General features: G+C 44.2%; 1 protein-coding gene across 1 annotated transcript in view; it reads right to left on the reverse strand.

Moving 5' to 3' along the window:
* Nucleotides 1-10,561, reverse strand: part of TF (transferrin) — a 38,962-nt gene extending 28,401 nt beyond the window's left edge. Inside the window, exons 1-4 of the mRNA XM_065943392.1 lie at nt 10,363-10,561; nt 8,280-8,449; nt 1,141-1,249; nt 209-385 (exon numbers count right to left, since the gene is read on the reverse strand). Of these exons, the coding sequence (XP_065799464.1) occupies nt 209-385; nt 1,141-1,249; nt 8,280-8,449; nt 10,363-10,405 (499 nt within the window). The 5' untranslated portion in view covers nt 10,406-10,561. The remainder of the gene's footprint in view (nt 1-208; nt 386-1,140; nt 1,250-8,279; nt 8,450-10,362) is intronic.
* Between the last annotated feature and the right edge of the window lie 2,210 nt (nt 10,562-12,771).

Consider the following 12,771-nt stretch of genomic DNA (forward strand, 5'->3'; position numbering starts at 1 on the left):
GAGCTTATAGGACAAAAGGACTTGTGACAGCCCACAATAGCTGCTAATGCAGCAGATTTGCCCATTTAAAGCAGGTTAATCTCCCACCTCCACTCCCAGAGCCATCACACATCATCACCTGACCATGTCTGAGTGATGCCAGTGTGGCTCGTGTGGGCATCTGAAGAAGAGATTCCTGCTGAGGGTGCTCACCCTCCTGCCCACTTACCTCTCTGAATAGATTCCTGTGGATCAGGCAATTGCTTATAAAGTTTGCCCATGGGGATGTTCCACCCAGCCGACCTGCCGAGGCCTGTGTGGCAGGACTTCTTGCCTTTGAGGTCATCCAGCTTGAATTCAGTGCCCTTCTTCACCACCGCCACAGCATAATAGAAAGTTTGCGGGTCTGCGAAGGGACAGTGTGGATGATAGACTCTCAAACGGCTCACCAGAGAAGCACTGTTCATTACTACTGGGCTCCTGAGCAGGGAAGGGTTACCCAGAGGTAACATTTATGATGGATTGGGTCCTAAAGAGGACCAGAAAAGCCTTCCTAGGCTTACAGGGGAAAGGATGGGCCACAGAAGAGACATTTGTAATGGCCCTCCAGGCACACCCAGGATCAAGGAAGCTATGTGCACACATGCCCCAATGCTCTTGCCTACCCTGGCCTTGCAGGGAGTGTCTGCCTGTACCTACCAAATGAGCCTCCCCCTGGAAGCTGGAACTGTAAGAAGCCACATTGCTAACTTTCTCTTAGTATTTTTGTTCCTCACACAGACCCAGGAACAGTGGAGTTGCTCTCAGATGAGATCCAAGGCTGCGGGGGCTCCAGGTACATGCTCCTGTGTAGTCTCTCCCCTGCATGTGGTTCTTGGAAAACTCCTCTTTATTCTAAACCCCAATGGTTCAGTTCATTGTACACAGCCTGCCTACAAGGTCAGTGTCATGAGCACCAGTCCTCAACTAGCCCAAAGCTCCCAGAGACCTTGAGTTGTATCTACGGTTGTTGACAGGGCCCCTCATTCCCCACTCACTCCCCAATGGGGAAAGCTCATAAGTAGCTAATCTCCATCACCTGCCTGAATGAGACAAGACCCAGTATCTACCAGGAGAGAACAAGGGTTACAAATTACTTTCTGGGTCCGAGGGAGAACTTACTCTCTTTTGTCCCATGGAACTCTGCCACTACAGGCTTCAGGTTGTTGGGCTTCAGGCCTGCCTCATACACCAAACCTCCATCCAACGTCACAGCATCTGCTTCATTATTCTGAAAGAGAACAGACCAGAGTTCAGTGAAGCCCTTACTTCCAAGACAGGCCCACCTACACTTGGGTATGTGGAAGTGACTGGTAGTGCTTCTCGGATCTGAGGCCAGATGAACCCTCAGCTTGCCCAGACCTTGTGTAACACCACGGGCTTCAGTTAACTCTGCTTCCCTGGTGAGAGGTTTTGGCCATCATTTTCCTTATTCCTGCAAAGATGGAATGAATCATTTTTCTCTTTTTCCTGGTGAGGAGTCCAGCTACTGGCCCAGAAAACTATTGTGATTTTCAAAATTGACCTAACTTACAGAGGCTTTGCCAGCAGGCCTCCTGGAGGAAAGCTCCAACTCCAGACTGGGTGCACAGTCCATTCAGTACAGGCTCTGAAGGAACTGTAGTCAAGGACTCCAGTCTCTCTGCCTAGCCATGCTTTTACACATATTTATATTTCAAGTTCAGGTCCAACCTCTTTAACTTGGGCCTTCTGCTGAGATTGTCCTCAGATGTCTCTGTGGAGAACTTTCAGTGGAGAAGAGGAGACTTGAAGACTTCCTTCCCCACTGCAATTCAGTACTCAGTACTTTTCCTTCCTATCCTGGGTCCATATAACCAGAGGAGTCTTTTGTTCAGGGACCGGAGCTTTCTCTGGCTTGAACTTCATGCTTATACTCTAAACTGACTGTTTAATGCTCATTATGAGCATTAATGAGTGTTTAGTTCCATTATGGCTGACTGTTCATTTAATCAACTACTCAGACATTATTGTCCAACTCAGCTCAATCTTACACATTAAAAAATAGAGGCAGAGAAAGTTTAAATCACCTCCCCAGATCACATAACAAGTAAGTCATATAGCTAGGATTTGAATCCACGCAGTGTGGGTTTATTTCTTCCATCACACTGTTACTTTCTGGGTTTTGTTTTGCTTTGTTTTGTTTTTCTGCTTTGTTTTGTTTTTAGTTTTTGCTTTTATGAATTCTCTTCTTTAAACCAGTATTTCATTTGAAGTATTACAGATACCATCCCACTAGGTCTAGAATTTATTTTCTCTCAAAGTGAGATGCACCATCTTTATATAGACACTTCATAACATATTTTTATTGCTTCTTTTCTTGTTTCAAACATCTTTAATCAAAACGACTTTTCTTGAATCCCTTGTTAGTATTCCATAAATAAATAGTTCTTATGAATTAAATTACAAAGGAGAAACTGTAGCTCCACAGTCTGCATCATGTTATACGTAAATAACAAGAAAATAGAATTTATAAGTGAAATAAAATAATAATGTAAGCCAAAATATATATTTGTCTAGCTGAAACTTTTCTTTCAATGCTTGAAGCTGTTTTTATTGTTTTATTGTAATAAAATAAAGTAACATAAAGTTTATCATTTAACCATTTTAAAATGTACATTTCAGTACCATTAAACACATGCATGTTGGTGAAGGACTCTCTTATTCCACAACTAGACTCCTTATATGAAGCAATCTTTATGGCTTTCTTGGTATCCCAAAGGTAGGTGAAACCTCCAGAGACTTTCCTCACCCACCCCACCCACCACAGGATAAAAATAAATGAGTAAAAAAAACCAGAGCTTTTCTTAAAGCAGTGAGGTTGGGGCTTTCTAGGCCCAGACACCAGTATTGTGGGCAGGAATCACTGGGGCCTTCGGGGCTCAGAAATCAAGAAGCCAAGGCCTAACTCCTGTGGCCCTAACTCCACAAGGGCCACAGGGATTCTGAAGGGAACCTGAACCCCCAGGAAGGTGGAGGATTAAAATCAAGCATGACTTCCCAAGTGTAGATAACCAAACCCAAAAGAAGGGAAGCCACGATGCATGGGCATCAACAGGAGCAGCAGACTTGGGCCCTCAAGGACTGTGGAGTTCGGAATGATCAGAAACAATGGAGAAGAGCTATATATGGCTTTATGTACAAAGTGAAGGCCATAATCACAGAGATAAGCATAGAAAATGAGATTATCAGGAATAAAAAGAAAAATTAACTCATACTTCTAGAAGTCAAAAATGTAACCATTGAAATTTGAAAAGTGAATGAATAGGCAACAAGTTGATAAAACAGATTAAAATTGAGAGTTAGGGAACTGAAAGTTATATCTGAATAACTCATCTTGGATGAATTTGGTGCCCATCTGTGCCAAAAAGAGGTACAGAGACAAAAGCTATGAAAGAGGGATTAAAAGATATGGAAGCTAGATTAAAGAAAGTCTAACATGTGTCTTCTTGGAATTTTAGAATTAAAAAAAGAAAGAAACAGAAGAAAGGCAGTACTTTTCCAGACCTCCTGAAAGACATGATTCCACAGATGCAACATACTCTAAGCAAGATAAGTACCAAGATTCCCACAACTGGAAATATCATGGTGAATCTAGGGAACATCATCAACCAAGGACATGAAAAGTTATCCAGTGAGATGATTAAAGGAGAAACAGGATGATACCAGACTTCTCAATGAGTACGATGGAAGTCAGGAAACAATGGAAATGTTTTAAAATAGTGTGAAAACATCAAACTAGAATTATACATTCAGCAAAATTACCATTCAAGAATAAAGGGGAGAATGGCATTTGCAGAGAAAACAAGCAAGCAACAGAGAAAGTTTAATACTAAGAAATTGACTCTAAAGTACCACCAAAAGAACACATTTCAAAAGCAAACATCCCAGAAGGATGATTAGAAATATAAGAAGGAATAGTAGCAAGTTCCCTGGTGGTCTATTGGTTAGGATTTGGCCCTTTCACCATCATGGCCTGAGCTCCATCCCTGGTTTTGTTGTTGTTTTCATTTCTGAATCATGTTCGACTCTTTTCGACCCCATGAACTGTAGCCTGCCAGGCTCCTCTGTACATGGAATTTTCCAGGAAAGAATACTGGACTGGATTGCCATTTCCTTCTCCAGGGGATCTTCCCCACTCAGGGATCAAACTTGCATCTCCTGAATTGGCAGGCAGATTCTTTACTACTGAGCCACTAGGGAAGCCCCAATCCCTGGTTGGGGAACTGAGATTCCACAAGTCACACACCATGGCCAAAATTTTTTTAAAAGTTTAAAAAAGAAGAAGAAGAAGAAGAAGAAATGGTAAATAGATTAAATGGCAAAAAATGTAGATAAATCCAATTATTTCTCTGTGTCTTCCTCCCTCTTCCTGAACTTTTGGGCACATACACAAACTTACACTGATGATGCTGTGAAAGTGCTGCACTCAATATGCCAGCAAATTTGGAAAATTCAGCAGTGGCCACAGGACTGGAAAAGGTCAGCTTTCACTCCAGTCGCAAAGAAAGGCAATGCCAAAGAATGTTCAACTATTGCACAATTGCACTCATCTCACATGCTAGTAAAGTAATGTTCAGAATTCTCCAAGATGGGCTTCAACAATATGTGAACCATGAACTTCCAAATGTTCAAGCTGGATTTAGAAAAGGCAGAGGAACCAGAGATCAAATTGCCAACATCTGCTGGATCATCAAAAAAGCAAAAGGGTTCCAGAAAAACATCTATTTCTGCTTTATTGCCTGTGCCAAAACCTTTGACTGTGTGGATCACAACAAACTGTGGAAAATTCTGAAAGAGATGGGAATACCAGACCACCTGACCTGCCTCTTGAGAAACCTGTATGCAGGTCAGGAAGCAACAGTTAGAACTGGACATGGAACAAGAGACTGGTTCCAAATAGGAAAAGGAGTAATTCAAGGCTGCATATTGTCACCCTGCTTATTTAACTTATATGCAGAGTACATCATGAGAAACATGGGGCTGGATGAAGCACAAGCTGGAATCAAGATTTCCAGGAGAAATATCAATAACCTCAGATATGCAGATGACACCACCCTTATGACAGAAAGTGAAGAAGAACTAAAGAGCCTCTTGATGAAAGTGCAAGAGGAGAGTGAAAAAGTTGGATTAAAGCTCAACATTCAGAAAACGAAGATCAGGGCATCTGGTCCCATCACTTCATGGCAAATAGATAGGGAAACAGTGGAAATAGTGGCAAGCTTTATATTTTGGGGCTTCCAAATCACTGCAGATGGTGAGTGCAGCCATGAAATTAAAAGACACTTGCTCCTTGGAAAGAAAGTTATGACCAACCTAGACAGCATATTAAAAAGTAGAGACATTACTTTGCCAACAAAGGTCCATCTAGTCAAGGCTATGGTTTTTCCAGTAGTCATGTATGGATGTGAGAGTTGGACTATAAAGAAAACCAAGCACTGAAAAATTGATGCTTTTGAACTGTGGTGTTGGAGGAGACTCTTGAGAGTCCCTTGGACTGCAAGGAGATCCAACCAGTCCATCCTAAAGGAGAGTATTCCTGGGTGTTCATTGGAAGGACTGATGTTGAAGCTAAAACTCCAATACTGTGGCCACCTGATGCGAAGAACTGACTCCTTGGAAAATACCTTGATGCTGAGAAAGATTGAAGGCGGGAAAAGGGGACGACAGAGGATGAGATGGCTGGATGGCATCACCGACTCAGTGGACATGCGTTTGGATAAACTCCAGGAGTTGATGATGGACAGGGAGGCCTGGCATGCTGCAGTCCGTGGGGTTGGAAAGGGTCGGACACGACTGAGTGACTGAACTGAACTGAACAAACTTACACATGCATACACATACTTAGTTATATAATATGTATGTATACTGTCAAGAAATACATGAAGTATCTACATTCCAGGGTTAGTTAAGAAAAGACAGACATAAAATATCAATATAGTCCACAGTTCTCTTTCTTTTTCAGAAAGAGGTGGGGGGTTGATTATTTTACTGTTAACACTTTGTTAAGCTAAAATTATACAGTAAAAATTTAAGGGACGTCATTAAAGAATATAGACAAATTGTTTAAATTTACTTCCAATGGGGGAAAGGTGGGATAAAGGGAACACAATCCAAATGAACACACACATGTGCAAACTCAATTTTTAAAAATCAGAAATCCGGGGGAAAGGAGAACTATGAGAAATCAAAAAGTAATATAGCAGAAATAAGTACAAATTTATCATTGATGAAAGCAATAATTTATTAATGATTTAAATTTACCACACAAAACAAATGAGATTACCAGATTTCATTAATAGACAAAATCCCCAGCAACATACCATTTTCATAAGACACACCTGAAGGATAATCACACAGAAAGTTGAAAATAAAGGAATGGAAAGAGACATAGAAGGACAATCCTAGTTAAAAGAAAGCTAATGTAGTATGCTAATATCAGAAAAATGAACTTTAGTTAAAAAGCACTGCCAGAGACAGTGATTAACTTATAAGGATAAAATATCAAATTCACCAAGGGTTATATGGATTATTCTTTCATATATGGTTGGTGACAGTGGAAATTTGAATAACCACATTGCATTTGCTTAAAAACCCAAATACATTTGGCATTGTTTTTGAAGTCAAATACTCACACATCCCATGGCACAGAAAATCTGTTTGTATGTATATATTACAGAGAAACTAGTAATACTTGTGTACCAGGAGATTTGTATAAAAATATTCCTCAAACCCTGATTAGAATAACAAAAAACTAGAAACAATCCAAATGCCTAATGACCAGAAAAGAAAAAATAAATTGTGGTATACTAACACAATGGACTTTTGCAGAGCTCTAAAAATGAATGAACAATAGCTGTATTCAACAACATGGGTGAAATCCTAGTATAACACTGAGGAGCAAAAAGCAAGTAGGAGAAGCCAACACATAGTAATGACAGGTTTATAAAGTATTTTAAGAAGCAAAACTATGCAATCATACACATATACCTATACAAGTCTTTAAATAAAAAGCAAGAAAGTTTTGGGATTCTGTTTGCACTGGATAGGGAAATACATGGATAGTTCTAAGCAGGGTCAGAGGGTTACACTGCCCCAAGTTGATGAAGTTCCTGTAGAATCCATGCTGCCACACAGCAGCCCTAGAAGTCAGCTACTGGCAATGGTGAAGTTTTGAGAACCTCTGGTAGGTTTGTGGATAGTATTATTTCACATTATTAATGTATTTTAAAACAAAGAGGGGTATGCATATACCAAATCTGAAAGTAAGTCATAAATCAAAAGTTATAATTAAGCCTGGATAGTAACTGAGTTTCAGTACACACATACACAACAGACCAGTTATTTATACAAAAACACCGATTCCTTCAGTTAATCATGCTCCATCTGACTGAGTCTATGTATACCCCCCCACTCCTTCCAGTCTCCTGCTTGCTCTGCTCCAGTCACCCCAGCTTCCCTACAGAAAATCAAACAAGCCCAGCTCTCCCCTGTCTCAGGCCCTTTGCACATGCTATGGCTCACTATCTGACATATTTAACCTGTAGCTTTTGGCAGGCTTACCCATACTTATCCCTGAGGTCTCAGATTCATTGCTCCCTCTCAGGGGGATTGCCATTGACACCCAGACCAGAGCAAGTTTCCTCTGAAAGTTCTGTTTCTTTTCCTCCATTGTACATCACACAATTTGAAATTTCATGTCTACTTGTTTGCATGTTTTTCTTCTCCCCTGACTGGACTGTAAGCTACTCAAGAATCAGGACCATGTGTGCTTAAAGTCACCGCTACAGCCCCATTGCCCAGCACAGGGTCCGACCCATGTTCAGATGAGTAGGAATAATGTTGAACAAGTATTTTGGAAAACCTAGAACAAAAGGATCAGCTATCATCTTCAATCATGACAATGTATTCCTCCTCCTTGTGCGTATCATTCATCTACTTCTTGTGATGCATCAAGAACCTCCAAAATAGTGTTACACAGTCATTTTGAGAGCATGCATTTCTTCTCTGAGTTAAGAGAACTTAGTGGGTCAAAAATAGTCCCCTTTTAGAGTATGCTATATTTTCCTTTAAGCCATTAAAGATGACTGCTTCTATTTTCAGTTCTAAAATGATTTTACTAGCACTAGGGGCTGACTGTTCCACACATCAGTCTCCTACCTGTGAGTACAGAATCATTCCAAATGACAGGGAAGAGAAAGTATGGATTTTCTTCCACTCTCTTTTAGGTGGCAGTGACTTACCATGATAGCCTTGATGCAATCCATGTGTGAGGTTTTCTTCACACAGGAGACAAAAGGACCAGTCTCAAAGACACGAAGCATATTTTCACGAAAACTGGCACACTTACTGGCCTCATGAGTTGAAATGGTGCACCATCTCACAGTTCTCTCGGGGTCCGCCAGACACAGCCCTAGGGGAGAGAGGCCAGAGGCCCCTGTGTCAGTGGGAAGGACAGCAGCAGCCTCTGGAGGGTCATGGAGGCTACTTCTTCTCCATTCTCTCCTATTCACCCCACTCCTGTCCATGAACAACAAGGGCAGAGGTTCCACTGCTTTCTGAGTCTGGGGACAAGTGACAAGTATCCTAATGGCCTCTTAGTTTCCCACTGACCAGCATGTGCTGATCAGAGGGATGCTGGCTTGACCGTTAGCTCTCAATTGGTGACAACAACCTGTTCCTCTGTGTTCTCTGAGCCTCCTTCTTTCACCTCATGACATATGGCCTGCCTTGGAATACAAACTTTCACATACACGGGGGATTTTTAATTACATCAAGCTGTTGGTTCAATGCTATAACTCTGGGAAGCCAGCAGGGTAGGAATCACATTTTCTAGTAATTAGTATCTTTCAGAGAGTGATGCTTTGCCCAAGGTTACCTAGCCTCTTAATAGCTAAGTGGTCTAGAAATCAGGTCTCCAGACTTTGGTCTCTGCCCAGGTAACAAAAGAAGATAACATTCTGAGTTGTTTTCCATCTGCTTGGCCAGAAGAAAGGGGTAAATGATTGATGAGGCAATGAGTTTGCCCACGATGCTAATCTGTCATCCTCTGTTCTAGGAAAAACTAGAAACTCTACATATTCAATGTTTCTCTATTTCCAAAGACCCCTCCTTCAATTTCCACAATTAGGGTTTTGGACTGTCACTAGGAGAAGCTAAAGCCAGCTGTGTCTGTGAAAATCAATCCCCGTGGTTGCAGATGTGTTGTTCCCATGATATGAGCATTTGGCACTCTCCCCAAAGTCCTCTGTCATCTCCACTCTATGGATCAACAGCACAGGGCTGACTCAAAGCTGATAAATATCTATGATGCACAAAGCAGGAGATGGGGAAGGAATGGTTCTCCAGGATAGAAAAAGAGGAGCCATAGGAAATTTACTCCCCAATCACCCTTGACCCCAGCTCCACCCATGGGGTATCGAACCAGGCAACAAGGGGTCAGTGGCAGACTTCCCCAAAACCACTCCTCCAGACCCTCCCCAAACCATCCCTCCTGAGGTCCCAAAGACAGGTGTTTGTCCTCAGTCATACATTTACCTTCCACAGCCTTGTGAGATCCTCTGAGGTTGGGAGGGGGAAGGGTAAAGGTGAGTAAGGTGGGTGGACTCTCAAGGGCTAACTTTTTCAAGAGAGTCAAGTAACTAAACACAGAAGGCTCCAAAGGTAAGAAAAAGGCACCACGAGTGGCCAGCAGAAGTTAGAAGACAAAGGGGGCCCAACAGCTACAAGCTGCGAAACACGGATCGGTGCAGCAAGGTCCACTCCACCAGTGCCTGGATCTGTGGCCTTCCTTACTTCCACGGGACCCTCCCCGGCCAAGCTACACTACCCGTCAAGGTTTGGCTTCAAACCCCATGCTCGGGACCCTTCGACAGACCTGTCTCATAAGTGAGGCACGGTCAGCACCAAGGGCACTCATGGGACGTCAGACTGTCAGTGGAGGTGGGACCAGCTATGGGAAGGTCTTGATGGCCATCCTAAGCAGTTTGGACTTATTTGAGGCCGCAACAAAGGGATTTGATAAACCGGGATGGGAGCGCCCTAATTTACTGTATTCCGCTACCACGAGATTTACTGGATAAGAGGAGAAAGGAAGGAGAGAGTGAAAAGGTGGCAGAGGCACCAGCATGTCCGGAAGGTGCGCGCAGGCGCAGAGCTGTCCCCGAGGCAGTGCTGAAGCAGGTGCGAGGGTGCGGCGGGGGGAAGCGAAGGAAAGGTCCCAGGCTTCCGGCTCCAGCGCGGAGCCCAGGGAAGGTGCAGAGGAATCCGAGATGCAGGGGGCGCCAGGGCCGGCGACGCTGAGGCCTTCCCAGCCGCCACACTCACCCAGAACCGCGCAGGCTAACAGAGCGCCGACAGCGGGCCTCATCCTCCCCGGTCTGTGACGCGGAGCGCAGAGCACAGACCGACCGGCTTCTGCGTCGCCTCCCTGCTCCCGGCGCCCCTATATCTCCCGCGGGGCTGGCCGAGCACAATCCTTGACCCCTTGTGTTTGCTCAGCCCGGTTGCCCAATCGCCCCTCAGCCCTCCCCCTTCATTCCTCGCCCAGGCTGATGACCTCATTTCCTGACCTCTGGAACAGACCCGTGGGTGGAACCCAACAAAAAAGTGCTGATTGGAAGGGAATGAAAGACAAACCAGCCCGTTGTTAATGTGCGCTTGCTCTGTACCAGGAGCAGAGCTGCAGCCGGCTGGTGTGGGGGTGGCTCTGCTTCTGAATCCTGGGGAGCCAGAGCTGGTCCTGAATCAACCTCTGTGCTCGTTCCATAGAGCAGGGAAGCCGACTGCCCCGAAGGCAGACTAGAATAGGAGGAAGGCAGGCAGAGACCTTCCTGAGAGAGGGTGTGAGAGAAGAATAAGCTGATCACAAGTCAAAGACAACAGGCTCATCCCTTTTCGCTTGTTTTCAGGTATATCCAGAAACCCTGCTCCTTCCTGGGCCCTTAAAACCCCAAGGACCAGTTTTCGTCCCTGTGTACCCTCCTAAGCACAGGATCCTCGACAGGTAACCTTCCTCCCCTTCATGTAGACTGCTGAGCACCTTGACTAGGGACAGAGTCACAGGAGAGACGTCTCTCCTACAAGGATCTGTCCAGGCGTGTGGTCCAGACTCTGTGACACTCAGGACAAGAGACTCATGAACACAAAGAAAGGGACCCAGGAGAGGATGTGGCCTGATCTCAACCCCCTGTTTCATCCCCAGCTCCCTCCAAAAAAGTGGTCTCCAAACCATTTTCATCACCCATCCTTACCAGGAAAAATAGTGAAGCTGTAACTTCCATATATATACTTAAAACTAACATCATGTTTATTTCAATCATGAAAGGAATAGAAAAAATTTAAACTATGGGGAAAATGAAACATTCCTTTAAAAATGTCTATTTGCCTTATATACAATGAAAAATATCTCAAAGCAAAATATACACTTAGGGAGAGAGTAGGGTTCCTGATAGTTGTTGTAAATCCATATTCCAGGGGATCATCAAGATAATTTTAGGGTTTTCTTAAGTTACTTAAGAAAGCTACTTATCCAACTTGATCAAATGGTCATTGTTATTGGTTTTATTTACACTAATTTACACCAATTTACACCAGGCTTAGAAGATATGTCAGTAGTGCCATTTTAACTCACGTGTTTTTGATTTCAGAATCCTCTTCTAGTTTCTTTGCAGAAATCTTTCTAACGCACTTGTGCATCTTGTGAGATCTGATGAGTTAAATCACATTACTTCATCTGTACGTCCATTTTACTGGGCATGTGCAAACCACAAAATGTGGAGTCACAGAAGTCAAAAGTAAAGAACAGGTCAGGGAATCACAACCTTCCAGCATTCCCTTCCCCACCTCACTCTTTGTGAGACTTTTCACTTCTTTCCTCAGGACACCTCAAAGGCCCTCAATGCTGTGCATCTGTCTGACCTGCACACCAGATGGGAGCCAGTGCTAATCCTCATGTGAAGCAGGAGTGAATATTAACTTATTTATCTTTTGCAGGAGGTGTAAATATAACCTGTAGCTAGGATAAATTCCCCACACCCCAGTAGATTGTCTGATGTGCAAGGGGTTACACACACCCCAGTACAGAGAGCATTGTATTAGCAGGGACTTGCTGTTTACAGCAGGGACAGAAGACAAGCCCATCTCTCCAAAACCCTGCTGCTCTTCTTCTGCCCCTGCCCTCGGGGCGGCAGGGCCTCTGCTCCAGCCTTGGGAAAGCCAGCATCTTAGCAGGAGGGGCGTTTTCCTGTTGCCCCCTGCATCAGGCATTAGGGGGTGGTCTGGCCTCATGGGGACACCTTGACGTACAGAGAGAAAGACGGAGGGAGAGAGTCAAGGGCAGGGATGGCTGGATGAGACTCTGCAGATCAGGGTGCCCCTCTCAGCTCACCCTTCTACAGGTCCTGCAGTGAGCTTGCAGAGTCTGCCCAGAAGCAGAAAGGAGAGTTGTCAAATGTTGAGCTGCTTCACAAACTCAGGGGAGCTCGGTGGAGGACAGACAGACCATGATCCTCCCCTGGGGTCCTTTCTACACTTACAAGTGAGCCTTTCCTGAGCCAGTCCCTCCAGGAACAGCCCCACCGCCTAGCCTGAGCCCCTCAGAGGGAGCTCTCTGGCCAGGCAGAGTTCTCTCCAGGCCAACCAAGCTCATGCCTTGCCTCAGTGGAGCCCTCTGACTTTGAGCTCCAGACAGGCAGGCCCATGGAATCTGAAGAAGGGCCAGATGAGACACAGAAC

The sequence above is a fragment of the Muntiacus reevesi genome, chromosome 8, assembly GCF_963930625.1.
Source record: "Muntiacus reevesi chromosome 8, mMunRee1.1, whole genome shotgun sequence".
NCBI classification, from domain to species: Eukaryota; Metazoa; Chordata; class Mammalia; order Artiodactyla; family Cervidae; genus Muntiacus; species Muntiacus reevesi.